Below are 27,036 nucleotides of genomic sequence, written 5' to 3'. Positions count from 1 at the left end.
AACTCATAAAGATCGTATGGATGTAGTTTACAGTACTACACTCCGGATACCTACATTTATTGTTGTTATAATCATTGTGACTTAGAGCAGCATCCGTAAATTCACTGGGATACGTTTTTGGTGTTGGGGCTTCCAAGTATTCTATCGTCAACATAATTTATTTAAAACTATTTTCAGACAAAGTCTTCTGAGAAAAATGAATGTTATATTTTGGATAGCGTATTTTCTAAATATCTTTAAGCCAAGGATTACATTAAATATTTACTTTAAGTGGGAGATAACAATGGAGACTGGTGTGTTCTTTACAAAAACCCTTTATAAGCCAAAAAATATATTTTAATTTAACATTCCTTGTGCTAAGAAATTTGATGACTTAGGGGCAACTTTAAGGCCAAACATTATGATATGGTCGGATAATTTTCCTGCCCAGATCCATTTGCACCCCCCCAATAGCCAGAAGCCCGAGAGAGATGAGGATATGCTAGGATCCGGCTTTACCTACTTATATAACTGAACTTACTATGGTATTGTTTGCTTTGCTTATTGTGGCTTGTTCTTGCAATGTATAGCACCCTGATATCTTTGGGTCATGGCGACTCTTTATAAAATTTCGTTAAATTAATGAATAAAAATACAGGTCTAACAAATGCAGCTGCAAGAAAAACCAAGTGCTCATCTGGCACATCTGCTGGGATGATGGGTTAGCAAGTAAAGTGCTTGCCACTGATATCTGTAGTATATGGCAAGTCAGTATTTCTAACGTAAGGTCAGTTAAACCTTTTAACCTTCTGAGGCCAATACATTGAACATTATGAAATTAGATAAAAGCTGTAATTTTCACTGATTACAAACAATTAATAATGAGGTATGGAGTACCACATTTAACACGCTATCATTATTATTTTCTCAGAGGCTGATCTCACTTATCAAATTCAGACCGCTCGCCACACTGGGGTCTATTACATGTTAAGAAATAAAACACACTTTCGAGAAAAGACAGGAAGGGTGGAAGGACTCTGAAGTTAAGTTTTCGTAGGCTGGCATGTTTCAGAGAGGCACCTCTTTTAAAATATTACCTTCCTTTCAACAACGTTTAAAAAAGGCAGGCACAGGAAAACTTGCACAAGCGTTCTTGTTGACTGATTTTAGCTGGCAGGCAGGTAGACGCTTAGAGTTGAAGTGGATAATTTTTGGGATTTCTAGGTGAAACGATAAGGGGCAATGAAAGGAAACACATGGCAATAAATGGAACCTTATTTAAAAACGAACACTCAGATTTCTAGCTTCAAAAGCTGCAACTGAGCATTGGCCAAGACTTTGTGAACAACGCTCCACTAACCAACGATGTCTCGACCCTCCAATGATTAGCACCTCAGTTTTGTAAACATTCATATTTAGAAAGTTTACCTGTAGTCAGTGTATGACAGATAAGCAGGAGCAAGGCAGGCAAAATAAATATGATTTAGTTCATTTACATGAAATAAAATGTGTGTTACTGGCACAGGTAACAATTAAAAATCCAAGAGTGTACCAGGCTCTGGTTGAGTCAGAACATGCTCATAGCTGTTAAAGAAAGTTGTGTAGATGAAGTAGCCGAGCAACTCTGCACTTGAGGACTCAAATCTGCACGTTCCTATTTTTCAGGTAATATTCATCTCATGTCTTCCTCTTGCCAAGCATGCAAGTTATATGGTAAGATGAAAAGTATCATTTACTCCAACATGAGAAGGGTGCAGATGCTGCTGATATCGGTCACCAGTGCAGCTTATCACTCAGAGCAATAAGTGTTTTTTCAGCATCCTGGGTCGATCCCTATTTCATTGACACATGAGGTCAAACAATGATCTAATGACTAGCCAGACATGCACCAGTACACGCTACAAAACAGTTATATTTTAGGGTGTTATAGACTGAACACACCACACTCTTAAAGTGTTCTCCTTCAGTGATTGTGGCAAATATAGATATCTCTTTCTATAATAAAATCGATAAAACATAACTTTTGCAAAAATTGCTGGGGTTCTTATGAGCACTCTTTTTGGTCTCAGAAGGCAAAACACCCAATTTAGACTTACCTATGCAAGCGCATGGTACCTCATGGTTCTGCTCTTGATTTCTGATCAGCGGAGCAGACCACAATTGTTTATGATATTGATGGAGGGTATATTTGACTGATTTCTTTTAACTGACTCTTATTCAAGGCTTACATTCTTCTGAATCTGAAATTACGAACAGTTACCAGTTTGCACTGTAGATATGTCTGGTAGACATAATCAAGGAAATCCACAAGTATTCTCCAAGAAATCAGTTTTCAAAGATCCACGAATGTACATGTTGAGTGATGCTTTCTGAAACGTTGGCTATTTAGCTGAAAATCCTCTTCAAAGACGAATTGCTTTCTGTTATAAGAACTAAAAGGGGAGTTGCAAGAGTGCATGAATTACAATTGCCACATCCCGCTGATTCTCCGCTGCACCCGTCCTTAAATGATGATTTTATGCTGCATTAAGGCTAGTCTTACTGCTTGTTTCAGGCTGCGGTAGCTTGGCACGAACTGAACTTTTAAGGCATGTAATTGCTGTGGCTAATTTTTGCTGTTCCGAGGAGATTCCTCAATCAAGCCTTTCACCGGTGTTTCACATAAGGTACTGCTGAGTTTCCGGTCAGGAGGGCAGAGTCACTTTGAGGAAAGGGCGGGCTCAGGCCTAGACCACTTCCGCAGCTGATTTAGCTGCTGCATGCACAGCCTCATATTGAAAAGTCTTTTATTCCTACTTGCCGAATTATTCAATTATAATTGCGCTTATCCTTCATTTAATTTATTTCTTGCTATGGAAGGAAAAATATTAATGTTTCACATAGCAAACATAACCAAACTACATTTCCACCAGTTAAGTTAAAATTAGTGGAATCTAATGACCCTTCTTTATCCACATTACTTGACGAAAAACAAGCAGTTTGCTCTAACAGATAATATCTGCGTCAAAAATAAAAAATATACGCAAAGACATGATGAGTCTTTCTATGAAAGTATCTGACAATGTGATACACATTCAGGCTAATACAGCCAAAATTTACAGTCTCATGCTTATTGCAGCAAAAATAGTGGCAATAAGTAATTGCAAGCGGAATTGCCAACACACTGTCACCAGACAGACTCCACCGCCCCTTGAGACCCATGCTAAGAACAGCTGAGGTATGACACCCGACATCTGCAGCTTTCACCAGTGAATTCACCACCCTTGAATACTCCAAAGGGATCACTGGTTTTGTATATTTGTACACCTGAATTTATTTTTTTGAATGTGCGCAATTTTTTAGCTGAAGCACTTTTTAGGTCCTGACGAAGGCCCTAACACCTTTAGGGTCCCAGGCGGAAACAAGTTGATCTTTCTGACACATGAGCGGGTCTAATCTTTCCCCACTGTGCATTTCTGTTTTTTGAATCCTAGCCGGGGTGGCCCAAATAAAGTTAAACTGCGAACCCTGTAGTTAGTTTTAATCACTTCACCTCTTTTTGCACTGTGTCCCTCAGCACCAGTTCTTCTCTCTCATTGGGTATTTAGTATATACCATCATTAGCAACAAAACACCCCTGCACTCCCTCTCTCGCAGTGAGTGAATTGTAGCCCGTATCATGGCTAGGCATCATGATACAAGGAGGTTCCCCAATGATGAAGCATGCCACCTCTAGTGGGTGAAGGAACCCGTCCTGTAAAAGAAAGCCTTCTTGGTAGGCGAGTTTTCTTCAGCCAAGTTTACATTGTAAAGATCCAAGGGATCATTTTGTATTTAGGTATATGAATCAGGGGAGCAAACCCTTGATGGTCCTTAAATCTCCTCTAGCCTTCTTTCTTCTGTGAATCAAACACAAATACAAAAACTTCATTATGAATCAAACTCCCTATTAAGCAATAAAGCGGGCATACACATTTCTAATAACAAAGCTAATTTTTGTTTTAATACCAATAGACCTGGAAGGTTTTTGGGCAATTATCTTCGCATTAAGAACAATAAAAATCTAATTAATGCTATCCATAAGTCTAATGGTCAAGTTGCTTTATCCCATAAAGGAATAATTATTTAATTTAGATAATAGACCTCCTCCTAATGATCCGTTGAATATTGATAATTGTTTTTTTAAAGAGGTGGGGTTTACCTAAAGTTTCTCCGTAAGTTAGAAATAAATTGGATTTACTAATCACTTTAGATTAAGTATATTCAGCTATTACATCTATTAAATCTCCAGGTCTACATGATATCCCTGCTGAATTTTATTAAAAAATTCTCCTCACCTTTTACCTCATTTACTCAAACTACTTACCTACTTTAGTAGTACAGGATCAACGTCTGGGCCCTTTAGTAAAGCCTTGATTATAGTTCTCCCAAAACCTAACAAAGATCCTGCTATTGTTTCAAATTATTGCCCTATTTCTTTAACTAATCAAGACTGTATATTTTATGCAATGATTCTTGCAACTAGGTTGACTTCTGTGCTTTCTACTATCGTGCATATTGACCAACCTGGTTTTATGAAAAATAGACATTCTGTGAATAACGCAAGATTATTATTTCATGCGATTGAAGTTGGATCATCACTGCCTCTACCAGCCAGTGTTTGGCATAAGATGCAGACAAGGCTTTTGATAAAGTCCAATGGCAGTATTTTTTCCATATCTTATATGCATTTAACTTTGGTACTTCATTTATTCTTACGATCTCAGCTCTATACCGTCTGCTAAACTTTTTATTAATGGTCAAATTTCTAATATTTTTTCCTATTTAGGGGCACCAGACAAGGATGCCCCTTAGCACCTTTACCTTTTCTTCTTACTATTGAATGTTTACTAATTGCCATCAGAAATTGTATGGCAATTGAGGGCTTCATTACAAATAATGTTCCTGTTAAAATGTCAGTTTATGCTGATGATGTACTCCTAAATATTGGTAACCCTGAATCTTCCATTCCTCCATTATTAAATGTTATTCACACTTACTCTCAGATGTCATGATAAACATTAAACACTAATAAAACTGATTTTTTTTTTCCTTTACATTTTCTTTGTACCCCTGATATGCTCCCAAACAAAGAAATTAAAAACAGCAAAACGATACACTTAAATATCTTGGTATATTATTTTCTCACACCATAAAACAAATGATTTCCTTAAATTGTGATTGCATTCTTGCTCATATTAAGGACACATTTTAAAAATATGGTCCACCCTACATTTATCCTGGTGGGGAATAGTCGATGCTATCAAAATGGTTATTTCTCAAAAATGTTTCTATCTTCTTTCTATGACACCTATTCAACTTCCTCCTAACTTCTATAAAAATATAAACAAATTTCCTTCTAAATTTACTTGATATTTCAAATCTCGCTTACGTCTAAAAAAAATTAATTGGCTAAGAACACTTGTGGTTTTAGTTTACCAGATTTGCTTAATTATCATAAAGAGTTTATTTTAAAACAAAGTACCTTATGGTTCCAGTATACAGAGCTTAATAATCCACCTTTATAGCTTCGTATTGAACAAAGTTTGATATTACCATTTCCTTCACCTGCATTGCTTACCATGGCTAACTCTACTGCTTTGCTAAAAATATAAGTAATACTGATGTCTACAAAATTAATATTACAAGATTTAGACTTGATTTTCCAATTCCCTATGTCACTTACCTTAAATTTGCCGATATGGTATAATCCAATGTTAAAAGTAGCTTGTCACTAAACATTTTTTGCACTCCTGGATTAAAGCTGGTATTTTTTATTTAAAAGATCTTTATCATAACAATACTTTTTTTAACTTTTGATGAATTGGAGCAAAGATTTAAGTTACAGCAGTCAGATATTTATAAATATGAACTTTTATGTAATTCAATCCTTGATAAATTCCCAAACAATTTTCCTGTAAATGCTACCTCTGATTTAGAATTGTATATTGAAACAATTTCTTCGTTATCCAACACTTTGGAATAAGGATCTAGATTTGTCAATATCTCAAGCTATATGTAGAAAAATGTGATCAAATAGTATCTCTGGGTGGCTGCCTGTTTCTTTATACAAAACATATTACTTCATACTATTCAATTGTCTATGGACACCTTTAAGGTTATTTAATGCAAAACATTTGTTTTTTCCTAATTGATGGAATAGTACTCTGAATATGAGGCCTTTTAGGCCATCCCTTTCTTCCTACTGGGAGCAGTGATTAACAAACCCACAGCGCCGGGACACAATTGGAGTAGCCGCGTACTTCAGAAATTCCTTGATTTGATTTGAATATAGGCTTGTCACGACATATGTTTTATGAGTGTAATATTGTAGGTAAGCTTTGGAAAGAGGTTTGGAAGATCATTACTAAAATATTGAATATCATAAATAATTTATCATATAATATATTATTTGTAAATCAACTTCACTTTCCACTAAAGTGTCTGTTATTAATAGCAAACATCTAGATTTTTTATTTCTGCAGCTTTAAAATTAATTACTACCAATTGGAAAAATGCCTCATGATCAGTTCACGCCTGGTGGGCATGAATAATTTTTACCAGAAGATGAGCTAATTTAAGGTGCTGTCCACTATGCTCCGAATTATCATTTACTTTGGAACCCAACTGATGATTATATTGCTTCACATCTCTAAATATGTATTACTAATAGTGATTAAATATTTCATGTATAGGTATATTGGTTAAATTTGGTAGTTCTATTAAGACTTATTTGTAATGATGATTCTATATAATCCCTTTAATATTTCCTTTTATTTTTATTACATAGTTATAATTGTTATTGTATAGGTACTTTATTGACTCTTACTTGATATTATCCTACAGTATTTGGTTTTATAAGCTCAGTCATTATATTGATGTACAATTTTATGTATGGTCTTTTATATTCACCTAAAATGTAATAAAATATTTTTAACACCTAATACCTACAAGCCGTTTCATCATCTTAGGTCTCATTGATTTTAATTCTACTCCGGTTTTACCAAAATTGGTTGTGTGATTACGAAAAGGTGATATATCTGAATTCCATTTGGGCTTTTTATGGTCATTAACACATGGTTACACTGCTTGCTAGCACAACTGGGGAAACTGGTTTACATGTGGTTTACTGAATTGGAAAATATCCATTGACTCAACTCAATCTCTTGCTTGTCTCATTAGCAACAGCATGGGTGGGATCCCTGAGATAACAGTAGGCTGCCTGGGAAGCAACAAAATGGGGTAGCAGCAAGCAAACAGAATCCGGTGGAGCTATCATTGTTGAAAAGCCACAGTACAAATTTCAACAGACATATTGACATATTCACTGCCCGATTTTATCATATTTATTTCTCTCAAACTTCTCTGCTAAAAAAACTTTGCGTGTAATAAGCCAGTTCGCTGGTCCTTTTTGAAACCAAGAGAAGCTGGTTCACTACAATGAATCTATCTTTCTGCTAATTAATTTGAAAAGATTTATAACTTCTGCTGTATCAACAACTTGTCAAAAGTAAGGAACATATAAGCGTGTAGTAAGTCCTTTTTGTGCAAAAGGCGATAAGAATGGGAAAAACAAGGTAAAGAAAGGTTTACTTGGTTTTGCAGTAGGCCACAACACACATGATGCCAACTACAAGGAGGGCAATGCAGATGCCAGTTATAGTCAACACTCGTTTCTGATAGAGTTCTTCAGCTTCTAGAAAAGGGAGAAAAGAAGAACAAATTATAATGGATTCAGGCTCAACTAAGAAACTGTGTCATATATATATATATATATATATATATATATATACACACACACACACATACACACGCATAGAAAGATTAGAGGTAAATGCACAGGCATGCTATATATTACTATGAAAGTCATAATAGTAACTGAAGCCATCTTAATTCTACCCATCCAGAAACAGCTTCCATGCTTCTACATTTTGTAATTATTATAAAAATGATACTATTAAAATAACAAAAAGTTACATAATTGTTATTTAAAATACGTAATAACATTCAGCACACGCTATCAACATTTCAAATGCAGTCTGCTTCACAACAAATATAATACCTATAGGTAAAAAAAACCTCCGAATATGTCTTGTAAAGAGAGCTGAAATAAAGACACATGTACAAACTGAGCTATAAAAACTATGTGTGGTTCACACAAAGGACGGTGTACGTAGATGCATTTTTCAACAATTTTCAAACCCCTAAAGGGAAGAAAAATTATGTAAAACAAACATGGCCCCTTGTCTGTTAATCTCTTTTCCAATACAGGCTTTGTTCACATTATTGAACATCATTTTACATCCCACGTTGTTGCTTTTTTCAGAGAATTCTGTTTCTCGCCTTTTTTCAGATTCCCCTTACAGAATGTTAACTGAATGTGAATAAGTTGGTTCGATCCAGCCAAAGGATTCTTGTTTGTTTTGCTCGCATTCTGTTCTAAGACCAGGAGCAGGCGACTCAGTGAAATACCGCAGGTGATTCAGCAAGCAAATTGGTTATTCCAAAGAGGGCAGAGTAATGCAGAGACAATCATAACATTTAATTCAACAGCTCTGACCCTCTGGTCACATTTGTTTATGACACAACAAATGGATGGGTGTGTTAACTCTGGAAAATGTAATATTTAATGTTTGAAAAAAGGGGCGCAATAACAGGCGAGAGTCTGGTTGTTATGGAAAATACACTGCATACATCTTTTATATGCCGTAACTTTCCATGAACTGAACCCAGTAAGTCCAGCTTTTTCTGCTCTTTTTGCAGGATGTGCATTTAAACTCCCAGCAATCTTTACAAGAAATGGTCACAGTAAAATCTTGCTAGATTAAAAAAATTAAGCTTGGCTTGTTATGTAATGGTTTACACAAGATGGTTTGTTTTTATCTACCTAATACAAAAACAGGGTACCTGCAGAAACGGAAATGAACTACTGGTGTACTGTATCTGAGAAGCACATACCATAGGCTATCATTGGTTCTGAATCATACTGTCTGCAGCTCATGTATTAAATCAGAGAAATACAGTTAAACGTTTGCACTTTAGACAGTGCAATCACTGTCTAAAGTGCACCCTCAATTATATAACCCAATGTCACAATGTCTTTATTTAGCCATATTTCGCAGAGTTTGAATCAGAGACCGCTGCACCATCCCGTTCAATTTCCCTGTGCCTAATCCTTAAACATCTTCCCAGCGAAGGAAGGGACACTAAGTGCATAAAACTGCTAATCTTGCAAACTAGGGGGCCCTACTTCAGTACGAACTGCTGTATAAAGAAAGATTTCCGAACTAACCTAATGAAAAGTTTCAATTCTACTAAGGTCACGGTGGGCAAGGATTATGCTTATCGCTTTCTTCAATTTATTAAAGCAACCATATTAAAAGTACCAAACAAAACCACATTTCCCAGATACCACAAGGATATTGTTAAAAACAAACAGTAGGCAACATAGTCCACCAGATCCAATCATTCACTCAGGAGCCAGGGTGCTCTATATAGTCCATTTTCTCTATCCTCCAAATCCTCTTTCATTGCGCGAGTCATGCAATTGGCCTTTTTCTACACATAAAAGAAGTGAAATTACCACGAGAAACTGGAACCAAGGGAGCAACTAAAGTATACACAAGAACATACTTGCTGACATCATAAGTATTGCAACAATCAAAACCAAGAGAGTAGAAAACTCATTACTTAGTAGTCATGGGAGGGCCTCCCGGTTCACATATCCGTGGTGGGACAGTCCTCATCTTAGTGTCCTTAATAGAATTGAAGCTTTCCGTTACTTTAACTAGGAAATGTTTCATTCTGTGTCAGGACCGAAGGCTCGGACATTGCTCGTTTAAAGCTTACTTACCATCAAATGGGCCATATTTAAAATTGGCTAAAAATAGAACCTTTTAAAGGCAGAATCTGAGGACCAGTCAGACGCATTCATAATGTCCTCGGGCCGTGCACCTAGACTGAAAGCTTTGGAGAACATTGCCCCCACTAGTAGAATGGGCACCAACAATTGTGAGATCTATGCCAGCTTCCTGCATGACCCACTGCACTCAACATGCTATGGTGGGAAAGGAAACCGCCTTGTGAGGTTTCCTGAGATTAATAAGGAGCTGTTTCTCTCCTGGAGGCCTCTAATTTGCTGACATCTCCTAACAGGCCTTTAAACATTGCACCACGCATAGCTTAGGAGAATCAGGAGATGCAGGGTACTCTATAACCCTAGTGTTACATTTAGTACCCCTACTGATTGTAAAAGAAACCCCCGAAGGAAAAAGGGACCATTCTGTGATATCTAGGGCCCTAACATCATATACCCTTCTGCACGATATCAAACAGACAAGAATTGCCAGCTTTACCTATATTTCCTTACGTGAAACAAACCTATTAGTTTGCCATGATAACAAAAGGTTGATAGCCTTATTAACATCCCAAAGTTCTGAATACAGTGGTTCTGGCAGAAGAGATAACCTAAAACCCCGAAGCAATCAGCACACAAAAGAATGCTCCCCCACTGGGGAACCCTCTACAAGAACATGCCCTGCTGATATTTTGGAACAGAAGGTATTGATCGAGCGATAGGGCCAAGCCTTGCTGGACCAGACTGGCCAAAAAATTCAGGATCTGAACTACCTCTGCACCCATAGGATCACAACCCCACTGCACAAACCAATAACACCATTGTGCCTAAGCCGACCTGTATCGCTTGACTGTGCTGTCAGGCCAGGCCTTAGACAAGAAGCCTTCAAACTGTGACAAAAGGCCTGGTATCGGCCATCTACTCCTGTAATCCTCCACACCATCAGGCAGAGGGATCAGTCCAACACTATCTGATGCGGGTTCCAATTCGGGTTGAGAAGAAGATCTGGAAATGAGGCGATCAATTGGAAAAGCCCTAGAAAGTTCCAGAAGAACTGGAAACCATACTTGCTATTTCCAAATCGGGATGATCAGGACTACCTACGCATGTTGGCGCCTGATCTGGGCCAAAGCTTTTGTGATCATCGCAAATGGGGGAAATGCATATGCTCACTCCTTCCCCCAGTCTTGCAGGAATGCGTCTGTGGCACCTGCCAGAGGGTCCCGCCTCCAATTGAAGAACTGAGGAAGCTGATGGTCCAACCTGGAAGCAAAAAGATCCACTGAAAAAAGGACTTCACCGATCTTGGATCGTGGTAATAACCTCTGGAAGAAGCTTCCACAGGCTGCAATCCCGAACGTGACAAAGCTTCCAATCCGCCACCCGGTTCTCATGACCGGGAAGGTACTCTGCCATCATCGATATCTGATGGTTGAGGCAGAACTCCCAAAACTTAGTTGCCAGATTGGACATAACCTTTGAACATGGAACACACAGGTGACTGATGTACCGGACAGCCGAAATGTTGTCCATTCTGAGCAGGACACAGGGCTGGATCTTGTCTCTGGTCCACATCTGGACTGCAAAGGATGCCACCAGAGCGCCTCACAGTTGATGTGCAATGCCTGGTCCTGCGGAGACCATGACCCTCCTGTGGAGAAATCTCTACACCAAGCACCAAAGCCTAAGCTTCGAGCATTGGATTCTATGATAACTCACCTAAATATTTCTCTCCCATTCCATGCTTCCGTGTGGGAAACCTACTAGCGGATTCCTTCCCGTGCTTTGAAGAACAGAACGACCGACTGAGATTAAGCGAGGCCTCTCCACAAATGCAATGCTTCAATCTTTGCAGTGCCCGATAACATAACGGTCCTAAAAATATGGCCTGGATGGAAGACGGCAAGAGCCCTACTAGGCAAGCAATCTGCCGTAGGGATACCCTCTGTCTAGCCAACGTTCTGCGGAGCTTGCATCAGATCTTGGTTATCTTCCGAGATAGAAGGCTCAGAGTGACTCCGGTGGAACCTATGACAAACCCCAGAGAGGATGCCCTCTAAGAAGGTACCAGAAGGAATTTTTTCACATTTATTACAATACCAAGGCTTCCAATAAATCGATAGCTAGCTGCAATTGCACCAACAATTGCTGAGGATCCTGCGCTAGGATGAGCATAACGTCGAGATACGCAATAAGGCAAATCCCCTGCACTCAAAGATACTCCACAACGGATTTGTGCACCTTCATGAAGCGCAAAGGAGAGTTGTGAGCTGGATTATCTGCTGATGCCAGAAGAACTCTAGGAACCTCCTGTGAGAGGAACAAAAAATCGCATTGGCCCGGTACCCATCCTTCAAGTCCAGTTGGATCATACAGACCGCTGGACGCAAGACATCCCGAAGTAGATGAATCCCCTCCTTTTTGAAATGGTGGTAAACCAGCCATTCGTTGAACTCGCATAGGTTCAGCACCGGCCGCTGACCCCCATTAGCTTTGTCCACTAAGAACATGTTGCTGAAGCCCTGTGGATGAGGGGAGGTAGGACAAATATCCCCCTTTTCCAGGAACGAGGCAACCTCCACATCCACTAACTCTGTCACATGTTGTGAAAACTAAATGGGTCTGGGACTTGTCTCTTGACCACCAAGTCCCCAACTGAGGGTCCACTTTATTTCGAAAAGAGCATCTCCGCTCGGTGGGCACCGCACAGTTGGCATTGCCTAGGAAGATAACTGCACGCTGTGCTCAACCAGAGAGTGCCTCCGGGGAAATGAGCGAGTCCGATATTTTGGCATCCTCTACCATATCCAGGATCAGGGTCATGGGGCCGAGTGCATCCAGGAGCTTATCCTGGTACACCCATGAGCGTCAACAAGGATTTATAAGCTCACAGTAATCAATACATTGTTTTAAATTAAAGAAAAGCAACAACCAAGGTATTCTTCACCATAATTTATTCTCATATCATATGGTGAATAGTAAATAAATTGACTGTATTAATTAAGGAAAAGTAGGGAAGGGAGGTTGCTCCAGAAGGAACGTGCAAAAGAAGAAGTGCTCTGGTGTGGAGGGGGTGAAAAGGAATTTCAAAGTAGTGAGGTAGAGGATAATTGGAAACACTCAAACGTAGGACTGATTACAATTCACAGTCATTGTAGGCCTGGCCACGCAAAAGTAATCAAACTTCTTTTTGTACAATTCAGAATTTGCACAGAAATGTATCCTTATGTGGCACGTTAGGGGTGGGCTTGTGGTCCAGGCTATTTATTGGGGCGTCGACGTTTCGACCCAACTTAGGGCTACAAGGGTGATTCGGGACCTCGGCCTTGCGGGTCTTCTTCAGGACTGTCACGGGGGTTTACCCTTATCCTTCAACCATGTCTCCAAATGTAGGTACAACTTGACAGTGCTTATGTGCCTTCTTTTTACTCCAGTCAACCATAACATGTGTCCTACACCACTGCGCACATATGGGTGTGACTGATGACTGCAGCAGTACCCGTCGTACTAGTCAATTTTATAACGTTAATTTCAATACATACGGTATTATTACGACCTCAATCACTGTATATATTTTCACTTTGTCCATTGTTATTAACAATAGTTACATTCTATGTCATGTACTAGTCATTTATATAACTTTGTTAATTTACTATGTACGGTATTATTACAACCCGTATCACTGTATATATTTTCACTATGCCCATTGTTATTAACAATAGTTACATTCTATGTCATGTACTATGAGCCAACCACCAGTCTTTTTTCCGCATTGTGTTTTTATTGTTAAATGTGTTTACGATGTGACGCCTTGCCTCCGTCAATGGTTAGATCTGGCACAATTCATCTTTTAATGACACACCCGTACCTTCACCACACGATGAAAGTCTTTCATTCATTTCCTAGATACGCGCTACCAGCGGGAGTTTCACGCTACCGGGACTTCATAAGGAACATCCTGGCGGTAGCCGCGTTCAGTTTCCAGCCAACTTTTGCGGAATGCGGATGCCGGCTTGGCCGATTGAAGGTATTTAACCCCTGTAGTCTTGCCATTCCTGCATGCTAATACACGAGCGGCTTTATACCCAAGTAGGGTTCAATCCTAATTCTTCCCTACTATATATTTTTTTCAGTTGTTGCATTCATTGCATGGTATTGGATTCATTGCATGGAATTGAACATACGATCTACACATAACGATGATCGCGCCCATTGTGACCTAACATTAAGTGAGGAATCTACACACCGCAGGAATATGCGGGTAAGCTAGCACCCTTTTTGGTGTTTGCCTGTGAGAAATAAATTAGTGCAACAACCTGACCCTTTCCCCCTCACCCCATAGGTGTGTGACAGGGCCTCATACCTACCCAGGTTGCCCCAGACAGTCCTGAAGAAGACCCTCAAGGCCGAGGTCCCGAATCACCCTCGTAGCCCTAAGTCAGGTCGGGTCGAAACGTTGACACCCCAATAACTAGCCTGGACCACGAGCCCACCCCCCAACAAGCCACAAAAGGATACATTTCTATGTAAATTTTGAATTGTACAAAAAGAAGTTTGATTACTTTTGCGTGGCCAGTCCTACAATGACTGTGATTTGTAAACAGTCCAACGTTTGAGTGTTTCCAATTATCCTCTACCTCACTACTTTGAAATTACTTTTCACCCCCTCCACACCAGAGAACTTCTTCTTTTGCACGTTCCTTCTGGAGCAACCTCCCTTCCCTACTTTTCCTTAATTGATACAGTCAATGTATTTACTATTCACCATATGGTATGAGAATAAATTATTGGTGAAGAATACCTTGGTTGTTGCTTTTCTTTAATTTAAAACAATGTATTGATTACTGCGAGCTTATAAATCCTTGTTGACGCTCATGAAACTGTTTAATACGTTAGTATTTTTTTGATTTACATCAATTTTTGAATTAGAAGTCTAGGACCATTGTTTTTAGTATTACATTGTACCCAGGTCCGTGACCATCATTGGGTAACCCCATTTTTGTAATGGCTATCCTGGCACACCCGGCAGGATCTGTCAATGCCCTTCTTCGGGTCTTTCATGAATTTCACTAGCAATGTTGCCATCTTGGGGTCCAGCACCGGGGTCAGTGCTACCTTGCCATCCGAAGAGGGGCACAGACATTCTTCCTTAAGACAACTACGGGCTTCTTTCCCCAACGTGGTTCTTATCCTACTAGCCACATAGTTCTCCACCTTCATGGAAGGGGTCCATTTGGACGATCTAGGATGGAGGAGCTTCTTCGGATCAAGCACAATTCCAAGTGGGATCACGCGAAACTGGGCTTGGCGACACCTTTGGCAGGGGAGCTGTGCCCGTGGGCGCAGCGAGAGACTGGTTTTGAGCCAGGAATGCCTCACGCACACACGCAAAGGCATTGTGATCCACCCCGTCCTCCTGTGGGCATTTGGCCAGGGCTGGCTGGTCATCTGAGGGCTGGGTCAGAGAGGGCCCGAGTCCACTTGGCGCATTCAAACGCAATGTGCATTACTAGGTGCTTCCCTGGGAAGGGGGGGGCATTGTCTCCTCCACCACCCTATAGATTGATGCGTCCACTGCATCATAAATCTCATCATCCCATGATAACTGGGTTTGGGGATCCTCGTCCCACTGCTCCGACATGTTGACTGCAGTAAGGTGAACAGGAGCCACCCCACTTATCAGTGCTCAGGCGCAGCGCTTGCAGGCATTATATTACACTGTTGTGCAATGACAATTGCCAGGCAAACTCTTAGGGCAGTGCTAGAAACAGCAGTTGTTTGGTGCGGGAGGCCAGCAATTCAATAAGGGGCAGAGCCACAATCAAAAGGGGTCCAGTCCCAGGGGCACTATCTTCCCTGGAAAATATTCAGATTTTAAGGGTGAACTCGTCAACTGGGAGCATGTCCCCATAAGACAGGTAGCCTTCTAATTAATGTTACAAAACCCAGAGGGGCATTGGAATAAGCAGACAAGCCTACCTTGGGCTTTGCAGAGGGTGCCAAGAAATAAATGCAGGCTTCACAGCCTGTACAGACCCCTCTACAGTGAGAGCGTCACTCTCCAGGGGCAGGCAGAGACAAAGGCAAGTAGCGCACGATTCTGGATCTGACAGGAATTCCAAAAACGCATCGCAAACCATACAGATAATGCACTCCCGGAGTGCCACCTAGTGGCTGGAAGCCAGCACCGCACTCAACATACCAGGAACTATAATAAACATCGCATAGGAGTGCAAATGCAGCCCCCGCCGCACAGGCAATCACACCCAAGCAGGGAATCAACCCAACAATCCGACATTTGGCAAGAGAAGAGAAAAATCTGACTTATCTGGGCTGCGAGCAGCGAAGAAAGAGGATTTAGTGGATAGGGACTAAAGACTATATAAGGAACCCTGGCTCCTGATTGGATGATAGGAATTGGTGGACTATGTTGCTTGCTGTTCGTCTTTACCAATTTCCTGGTGGTTTCTGGGAAAAGTGGTTTTGTTTGGTACTTTTAAGATGGCTGCTGTAATAAAGTTAAGAAAGCGATAAGCATAACCCAAGCCTCCAGTCCTGAGATAGAATGATGTCCTTCATTGATTTCCATCAACTTATATCTCAGCAAAAGCCTAAGTATGTTTTGCAATACTATCACTTCTTAACGCCAACATATTTTCAAACGTATTCCAATTTCTGCAAATCGTTCACAAGAACTTAACAAGTTGATTTCAAGTCCTCTAACTCAATCATAACTTTTTCAGCTTTGGGTTTAAGATTAAATACAAGAAAAATAACTATTATCTAAAGCAGGGGACACTCTAAGTGTTACAAGTTGGGCCTTTGAACTGCTCACATGAAATTACTTCATGCACCAATGATGGGACTCAGTGTTTCCATCATCAAGCTGTCTGGTTGCATTGGCACGTTAGCAGGTGCTGAGATATAAAGTGATGCTGGTATATACACCAGTTTGTTAAACTATGAAATAATTTGATCAAATAAAAGAGTTGTGCCTCCATATGGTGTTCTGTTGGATTTTAATGCAACACCATGGGGCATACGACTTCATTAGGAGTGAATCTGCTAAGAGTACTTCTACTTCTGGTACTAGGCCCATGGTTTGCAATCCCTCCGCTCTATCTTGAAATTATTTAATTCTGTTGTTTCTATTTGCTCTGTATGCTGATGCACTTAAGAAAATAAAAGGTCTACTCTCGAACTCCTAACCAGATTTTATAAAAGATTAAGCTTGTGTCGCTGGGATTAGTTAGTAACACACTGAGATAAGGCATCCCATCTGTTTATCATTCCCCTCAGAGCTTACCAATCGAAATGAGATAAGTGAATCGCTAAAGGATTAGAGAACAAATGAATGAAGCCACACTGCTGAATGTATTTATAATTTATGCAAATTCGTTAGTCTTGTCAGCAGTTGCTTGTTTCGAATATAAACCAAATAACATGCTAAGATTTTAGCTTGATTTTAACAAATATCAATTCTTTGCATCACAGTGAAGAATTCAAATGCACAGACAGCACACTAATATGTAATTCTCAGATTCAGTGCACCTTCTCCATTAAACGCGTCTCTGTGAAAGGTTCCTTACAAGCCAAACTCGTTACTGTACTAAACACAATTAGCAATTATAAGGTCATGGAAGCAGTCAAACAAAAACACGGGTGATGAATAATACAAGTACGAAGGAGCGAGATCATAGGGAAGAAGCACTGCAGAAGCACTGCACTGGTACAACAAAAAACACTTGCAACTGTAGCGGTTAGTCAACAGAAATCAAAACACACAACCGACAGGCATAGAGATGGACAAAGTGCAATATATAACGAAAGAATGGAGTAAAAACAAGAACAACATAACGAGAAAGGACAGGATCAATAGAAAGAGGGTACTTAGGGCAAATAGGCAAGTACACAATAGGACAAGGTTAAAAGTTGAGTAGTCAACTGCATGCCTGGCACAGCATGCTTTATACTGGAAATAAAGAGTGAAGAAATGCTTGAAAAAAAACGTTGAAGCAGAGTTTGAAGGGATTATCCATACAGCATAACTCTTAATCTAAACTAATTGGAGGATTGTTTTAAATCGTTTAGTAATTGGGCCAACATGCTGTATTAAATACAATATTATGGCCACAAATTGTGTTAGGGATATTTAATATAGCTTTAATTGAAGTTACTTTGTTAACCCTAAACCAACGTGTCTGATTTCAAGTACAGTTTAAGTTTTCCGTAGATAAGTTTTACTATGTTCTGCCTGTCAATTTATTGGCATTACAGTATTATATGACACAATCTGTCTATGTCTGTGAAGGGCAGTTAGACAATAGAAATGTGAAATTTTCCCGTTGTTTTTCAAGTATGTAAGATAAAGTTGGATCAGTCCAAGCAATCAAAATCGGACTAAACATTCATTGCAATACACCAGTGTTGCTGAACTGGAACACTGAGAGGAAACTGTGTTTTCCTAAATTAAGTTTACACCGCTTCACTTGGGGAGCGTTCATCATCAAGGAAGATGATGAACACTTTTCCATAAGGATATAGCTATATTCCATTTCTAACAAATAAAAAGTATGAAAAAGATTAAAGTTTAGTTGAATTAATTAGATTAGCTTGACTTGAGATACCTTCCTCCACGCCTCCACAACTGCCCGAAGTGATTGATCCCAGTGGGATTCATAGGTCAGCCAAAAAACATGGAAAATAGCAAACCGAGAACCTCTTGAAACCTCACTAGACCCATTTAGTATAATAAAATGTTACAATAGTGTTTCTCCTGTAATTTATGTTTTCAATACACCCAATTTAAGAATTTCCATAGAGTGTACCGGACTCCCAAATTGTTGAAAAATTAATCCCTCAATGCTGACTTCAAGTGCCCAAGATTTCACACTCCCTAAGATGATTTACTGTACATATATGTGTTGGGGCTGCCCACATCTGTCCAACTTGTGGAATAAGGTGGTACAACTTTTATCTAATATCATTGAGCTGACTGGCACAATGGTTGTTGAGCCCATCCTGCAGAGTCTCTTCAAGCACTCAAAAACTGAATCAAAATTTCTGAACTTGTCTCTCCTATTTACCAAGAGCTCTATAGCCTGAAACTGGAAGAGTAAAGAGTAGTCACCTCTCTTTAATACAGCAGTGACAAGGCTGGGTACGGAGTTGGACAGAGGCTGCGAGTATGGAGTTGCACAGAGAGGTGCACAGAGAGGAAGCCAAGGACCTCCGCAAGACCTTACAGCTGGCCGCAGGGATGAAATATTGAATGAAATGTTCACCTCTGGCTTTTAAAGCTGGAGTGGGTTTTAATGGACGGTAGAGCCACGAAAGATGACATTAGACCATCCTGATCTACTAACAGTTCGTCATATGCAATCCACGACTTCCAGCTTTGCCACACCTCCCCACCTGCGACCCTCTGTTCAGCCCATCAATGCCCACTTATATTTCCCCTTGTATCTTGTGTTTCACCTTACTATGTGTGCCTTCGCTTGGCAAACAGCTGCGGGCAAAGGGGTAACCAGATGTGCTACTGACTGGCGGTTTTGGTGCTCCCCGAAACTGTTGCCTATTATCATAAGTTACTCACCACTTTGTTCCATGCTCACAACTGTTGAGCTTTTTTCCCAAAATATTGTGCCTGTCTCTGATGCCTTAATCCATCAGTTTCTCTTTAATGTATTTTGATTGTGTGCTTATTTTATGTCAAGGGTCCTTGCTCTCTGCATTGCTGTGTAATGTTACACCTGATGTGCTACAACTTGTGGACTATTGCTATGTCTTTTCGTCATCTTTGAGGTCACGTTGTTTGCTTCATTCTTACTCCTCTGTTGACCGATGTGCAGAAATATGGTGGCCTGCTTGTTGTAATCCATTGAAAACTTAATGAAAATGTTTACAAACTTTTTTACACTAGTCCAACAGTTGACATAGCTCAATCAATATATGAAAGACAGCAGAGCTGCAATTTTCTGGAAATGTGTGAACACAGCGTTATGTGTGTGCGGGGGTTGGGGGGGGGGGGGGGAGTAAGCTCCCAATTAAATTGAGCTCACAACTCTTAGCCACCATTCTTTGGCCAAGGTCTAGAAACATTTTGAGTCAGATAAAATATTTGTTTGTACACAGGACATACGTCACTGTTGCCTAATTTGCAAAAAAGCATATTAAATTCACTTATTGAAAGTATTAGGAAAAATAAAGCAAGGAGGTATGTAATCCACTCGTTCTATTTATGTGCTGGGAAACATTATAAATATTACTGTGCATATTACGAATTATTACTTCGCAGATAAGAGAGCAGCAAACCAAAGCTCAATAAAAACCACAAGCATCATGCAATACCTCTTATCACCAAGCAATGAAATACAGGTGGTGCCTGGTAGTCTATTTGTTGCATAACCGGAGATTCTGACAACACACAGGTGCAGGGACAGTCTTATCCTGTTGCGTAATACATGAGTAATAACCACACAGAATATAATTAAAACGGAATTCAAGCATTTTGCTAGTAGCGAGAATAAAATTAACAATTCCAACATACTTCTAATGTTCCTATCATCCTACCACCCTAAAACTACTTCTATTTGCTACATTATGAGAGCATGGAGTCGCTAGCTTGCTTTAGAGTTTCTTGGAGCTCAGCACACTTCATACCTGTTCACAGCCGACCAGATTATCAGACTTCAGCCGGGAGAGTGTTCTCTTGGAAGGAAAACACATTATTAACCGGACTCAGCGCCTCTCTCATCACTGTATCGACTCTTGGCGTAAGAGTGGATGCTTCAGCAGTCTGATAGGACCTGGCGTAATAATCTGGTGTGAAGGCCCCTCAAATTCAATGGTCAGTTGATGGAGTTAATATAGGATTGATCATTGCCTTTTAGCCTACATTCGGGGATTTTCCACTAATTCGAGATATAACCGGTTTAAACCAGCATAATGAAAATACATTAACTCAGACTACATATTTATCTTACACGTCTACTGTTGAACCTTGAAACTTAGATATCACATAACTTCTAGCATACTTTTGTCACAGCAGTGTCATAGTTCGATGAAATTACAGTTTTGCAAAAGATAAAGACATGCTGAATGTCGACCAAAGGCAGACAGGCTTATTTAATGTGCTCAAAATGGAGACTGACTTTGGGATGTTACCGCATATTAGATCACATCGTCAGCAATTGTGACTCTAATTTTAACTCCATCTCATTTTCCTCTGAACGATCATTTTTCGAAGCGCTTGGAACTCTTTTGTTTACCACTATGATCAAGCAGCATCAAACTTCCAAAAATAGGTATTTGTCCCTATGGGTCTGTTCATTGAAAGTTTGCTGTACACTGTTTAAACGTCTCACCAGGCCCTGAGCTTAAAAAACAAGCATTTGCAATGCAAAAGGTCTCGCCTTTGAGACCTTAAAAGGATTTAATACTGCAGCATATTGTGCTGCCCCGGAGCGCCAGGGTGCTGAGTCTCTGATGAGCAACCGGTGTCCTGTGATTTGGGGCAAATCACTTTAAAATACAAGCAAAGATCTCGAAGAGGTAGTGGGGGTGTTGTGAAGGGCTAGGGAGAGGCAGCACAGGGCGAGCAGGCTGCCGCGAGCAGGAAACAAGATGCAATGGCTAAAATGAAAGTGGTGTCCTGTGATTTTGGGCAAAACACTTAAAATACAAGCAGCAATCTCAAAGGGGTAGTGGGGTCTGGGTGGATGGGTAGGGAGAGACAGCACCGGGCGAGCAGGCTGCCACAAGCAGGAAACGACGCAATGGCTAAAATGAAAGAGGTGTCCTGTGATTTTAGGCAAATCATTAAAATACACGCAGCTATCTTAGAGGGGTGGTGTGTACGGGGTGAAGGGGTAGGGTGAAATGGCACAGGGTGAGTAGGAAACAAGACGTGATGGTGAAAATGAAAGCGGTGTGGGGGCAGGGAGAGACTGCTCCCAATGTGACTTGAACAACTTGAAAGAAACAGCAATGAAACGGCATCAGACATGCTGTAAAGGGCGTGCGATCAGAGCTGCCAACCCAGGAGTTTGAGTTTTCACTTAGTAGTATATAAAAAGAAAAGTCCATAACACACAAGCAGGTTCCATATCGTACCCCGAAGTGTTAAATTTAACCGGCTGAGGCAAACCAAGGAGCAGGGTGTCAGGCGCGCAACGCCCATTGGACTCAAAGGGCTTCAGCCCCCCCCCCCCCCTCGTGTGAGGCAGCCCGGGATGAGACTGCTTCCCGGGTGAACACACAGCCGCACCCGAGTACTTAACAGGTTTTTAGAAGACCTTTTGCATGTTAATGAGGCTTTGATGGTTTTCACCCCTGCTTAGAGCCCCTGCAGCTCCACTCTGCCTTTTGCTTGAAGAATCAGCCCCCCCCCACCTCCGAAATTGTTTCTTAGCCCCCCCCCACCCCCCCGAAATTTGACTCTAGTAAGTTGCACCTCTGCAGGGAGTTGCGTGTGTGTGTAGAGGGGGTAAAAACACCCGCAGTTTTTACACCTGTTAGGTAAATACTACCCCTTTAATTAAAGTCGAAAAGATGACAGGCTGGGCTGTTCCTGACAAGATTTAAAATTATGGTGCGCAGGTGACACGCAGATAAGAGCAACGAACGCTTGTGTCGACGGAGCTTGCAGAGACGTGTATGATGATAGGTTACATGCCGGGTGGCTCAACTGCTAACAAAGCACCAAGGGCTGTAAAATTTTGCAGGCGGCCAGTTTCGAGTGTTCACATGTTATCTCAAAAACCTATAAATGTGAGTGAATCCCCTAAATGAAAGTAAGGTAACTAGAGATCATGTTATGCGCCTCAATACCTTCGGGTCAAAGCTTATTTTGAATTGGGAGGTTGTAGCACTAAAAACATCTATCACGATCTCGGTCCTTAAAAGTAAACAGATGCACTTATAAAAATACTGGTGTGAGGAGAGGGGTATCAAAGCGCCAACTGGATTAAAAGTCATAAATTGAAATAATGGCAGAGCCAAGTCACGAGCGGAGCACTACGATGGAAGACAATCTGTGCAGTGAAGAGATAGCTTGAGCCTCGCTCCGCCATTATTTAAATTTACGACTTTCACTTCAGTCAGCATTCCTCGATGTATGTGTCTGGGGGTAGGCGGTGCTGAGAGCTCGGAAGTTCTCGGGTATTAAATAAACAAGCGCGCAAACCTATCGTCAAGCCTCCGAAAGCACGAGCAAAGGCAGACAAACTGAACCAGGGAACCCGAGAGCAGGGGAGGAGAGCGAGCAGGCCAGCAAACTGCAGAGGAAGCGCAACCACCGTGAATCTGGACAGTGCTGTGGGAAGAGCTCTTCATAGTTCATGGGCAGGAAGAGAAACAAGCGTTCGCACATGTGAAGAGCAACTTTTTAAAAAGCGGAAGCAGACCAATCCTTCGGCTTCGGCATACTCCGGAGCCCCTGTGCAAACAACATAGAATGCATGGTCAGACTATGCTATTGCACATGCCGATCCAATAATTAAATTTTTTTTATAATTCAGTGATGACGTTGTTACTCTACTAAGGTCAAACACTGAAGTCACATAAAAATGCATTACACATAGCTGTATCACGATTCCAAAAAAAGGATGATTGAAAAATATATATACCTCCGTATCCACATTTTGCTTACAACCACAATAGCACACAGCAGGGCAGCAGTGAGTCAGTTAACTTCAGCCACTGATCTCTTCTGAGTAATGGCATTTTGCTTGTGCACGTTTACATCTACCTAGCAAGTAATTGTGAGAAGCTGGCTTGGTATATGGTGTACACTTATTATGTAAGTGGGCACCCTGCATCAATCCAGACAACCCTTATGGTGATTTTAGTGGTCTTAGACAACCTTAGAAAGCTCTCTAAGAGGTAGCTGTGGAGAGCAGCCTTCAGGCTTAGTCTAGAAGGAGTGTAAAGCAGCTTGTTTTACCAGAACATAATCTAATTGATATAGATTAAGTGAAAAAGAACCACACAGTGTATTTATAAAAATATGTATTTATTATATAACACTCACTAACACATTAAGGTATCTCCTATCCGGAGATAGACACAATACTTTTCAATAGAAACAGGTAAATAGCACATAATACACAGTGGTCACGGCGGCGGGGTGGGGGTTGAGGAGGAGACCAAACCATATACCAAATTAGTGGGATGCGAACCACGACTCTAGTCCAGACTGTGCCCAGAAGACGTAGAAATTCCAGGGACCCAAGGAACCACCTGAGGTAAGTAACTAGGAGCCCACAGAGGTTGTGTGTCAAGTGGGAACACCACCACGTGCTCAATACAAGTTAATGGGTAAGTTGCAATTTTAAAGAAGAAGGCCCCTTCGCAGCCGACCCTGAAGAAACCCAGAGGAAGACAGAAGGTTGGAGAGCCACCCCACCCGTGGATACCTTAGGAACCAGGATACCTACCCAAGGGAAGCAGGGTGCATAGGTGTGAAGTGGCGTCTGAAATCGCCGTAGATTCCAATGGAGGACTTCAGAAAGATGCTGTTGCTGGAGACGGTGAAAAAGTCAGGTGGAACCCAAAGGTGGATTCAAGATGTGAAGAACCTGCAAGCAGAGGGGACAGAGTCTATGCCACTCAGGAGTGACCAGGAAACACAGAAGACGAATGGCCACCCATGTCGGGTGCTGCAGGGGTGCAGACGGAAACCTTAGAATTGCAGCTGTGTGGACCAGGCGACGCTGTGGAAACCCAAGAGCCGTACACAAGCTGTCCACGTCGGATGTCGAGTGTTGAGGGGTCGGTGTCTGGCAGGAGCACCAACAAGCCTTGGCAACTGCAACCAACATGGAAGTGTAGAAAGGCGCAATGTCGGGACCAGCAAGGTCCAGGAGACTCACCACAAGCAGGGGAGTCAAGGCAGGCCCCGAGAAGAGGTTGGGCTACTTGGAGCCCAAAGATCTTGGTAGAAGGAAGCCAACAAGCCTTTGCAACTGCAAGTCAACGCGGTACACAGGGGTTCAGGTCCTGCGGCTCCAATGAGGGACACTGGCCTCAAACTTGGTGAGAGGACAGGACAGGCCTGAGGACGTTCAGAGTGCCCAGACGGTCAAAGAAGAAGTGGTGTTGGAAATTAATCTTGTCCTACTACGAATCTAGGGACCCACCCACAGGTAAGCCCTTAAATATCCTAAGGAAAGAGTTGGGACGATTCAGCGGTCCCTCCCAAAGTAGTATACTCCCCTGTTCTTTGTCCAGTTTCGCGCTAGAGCGGGAGGCAACGGCTCTCTGAACTAGTTTGAAGTGGACTATGCATGGAGGACACCAAGTGTGCCCGGCACCCAGACTAAGTGGCGTTGGCACGCACTCCCACCCTGCCCCAATACACTACATCCTGTCTGGGAGGTGGTCACACCTCCCTGTGACAGGATACCTATTGTTCTGCCTTTCCCTGCCCGAGCTTGGCTCAACAGCAGGAGGGCAGAAACGTGTGTCTGGCCAGCAAAAGCCATGGCCTGCTGTCCGTGTCTGGAAGACTGGTAGCAGGAGTACTGATGGCCTTTCCAGTGTTGGAACCATACCTCCCACACCGTTTACGATGTGAGGGTATGATTCCAACATGTTTGATACCAAACATGATAGGATTCGTTGCAGCCAGTTTCAAGATGGTCACCGCGTAATGACGCGGTGCCCCTCTATATGCGATATGGCTGCCTCACTAACAACCCAGAAGAATGGACTTCATAGGTCGTACTTGTGTCCTGCTCATGCAGGAGCACCCTCACACTTAGAACCAAGCACTCTGCCTTTAGGATTGCAAAGGCCTGCTGTAGGGGTGACTTATAGATTTTTTGTGCACCTTTCATAAGTGCTGCTAGCACCAGCTTACGCAAGAAATGGTGGAGATGGAAGAAATGGTAGAGATCCACTAAAGTTTGTCACTGGCCATCCCTTTCCTAAAATTAGTTGTAGATCAATTTATGTACTTGATCTTAGGACCACAAGCAAACATGGCAGGGATATTAATGAATAGCAGAGAAGTAAATGAAAAGAAAGAAAGAAATGGACAGTCAAATAACAGACATATTTAAAATGTAAAGATTTACAAAAAGACTTAATGTAATCACTAGAAATGGGTCAGAGGAAAAGGAATGTAGTTCTTTCCTAGAGTTCAGCAAAAGTGAACATTTTCAGATCTTGGATTTAAAAAAAGGGAGGAGTAGAAATTGAGAGGTTACACAGGATGATATCACATCAACGTAAGGAACACACAACTTGGTAATCAAGATGGAAAACACCAGTACATTTCTACAGGGTTTCAATCCTGCCACTGCAAGGTCTGATGTTCTCCACCATTCCCTGGCAGAATATTTTCAAGCCAAAAGTGGAGGAACAGATTAAGAGAAAAATTCAATTCTCAAGGTGAAGAGCATCATATAATGACAATGACGGAAGGCTGAAAAGGTTTGGGACCAGCCAAAGACTGCTTAGACCATGAGAAAACCATGTCATTGTCACAAGGAATTAAAAATTGCTTTAAAAAAAGAATTGTCACAAGGAATGGAAAAGGACCCTCAAAGAAAGCAGAACACACGGTCGTCACAAAGATTAAAGAACAAGAAGAAGGGGAGTTTCTTGGACCAAAGATCAGAATAACACTAATGTTATGTCCTGGACCACAGATTGAGTCTGAAATGTAAGGAATTCTAGATGGTGAAAATGATAATGGGGCATGACAAACGTTTAGAAGTCAACTAAGGGGCTACCCCTCTGTCTATTGAACGGTTTGCGCAGGAGAACACCTCAGTGTTAAATTTGATAAGGAAGACAAATTCTGACAGCCAGAGGGGCTGAAATATAGAAATGAAGGACACAGGTACATCTGTGCAATGCAGATCCTTATATGGGGCTTACTTATGGTAATTTTATGTTTTTACACTATTTGTCAACTTAGAGAGTTGCTATGATGCTTTTAGTTGTAAAGGGAAGGGAGAAATGGAGGAAGAACAACAAATAATAGATACTGAAACAGCAAAGGACATACGCCGGGACATTAATGATAAATGAACAATTGGACAATAGCTTAAGATATGCATTATCAATTAAGATAAGGGGACTAAACTCCCCTACTAAGCGATTAAGAGTGCATTTGAAAATTGAGGGAGTTAAAGTAGAAATAGTGCTCGTACCAGAAACCTACCTGAGTAAAG

General features: G+C 41.3%; 1 protein-coding gene across 1 annotated transcript in view; it reads right to left on the bottom strand.

Annotated features, from left to right (window-relative positions):
- LOC146861750 (pro-neuregulin-1, membrane-bound isoform-like) overlaps positions 1–27,036 on the bottom strand; it is a 689,810-nt gene that overhangs the window by 235,802 nt on the left and 426,972 nt on the right. Inside the window, 1 exon segment of the mRNA XM_085640932.1 lies at positions 7,591–7,693. Within this exon segment, the coding sequence (XP_085497058.1) occupies positions 7,591–7,693 (103 nt within the window).

This window comes from Triturus cristatus, chromosome 2_2 (genome assembly GCF_964204655.1).
Source record: "Triturus cristatus chromosome 2_2, aTriCri1.1, whole genome shotgun sequence".
Lineage (NCBI taxonomy): Eukaryota > Metazoa > Chordata > Amphibia > Caudata > Salamandridae > Triturus > Triturus cristatus.
The sequence above is the reverse complement of the archived record's forward strand: the minus strand, read 5'-3'. Positions and strand labels throughout refer to the sequence as shown.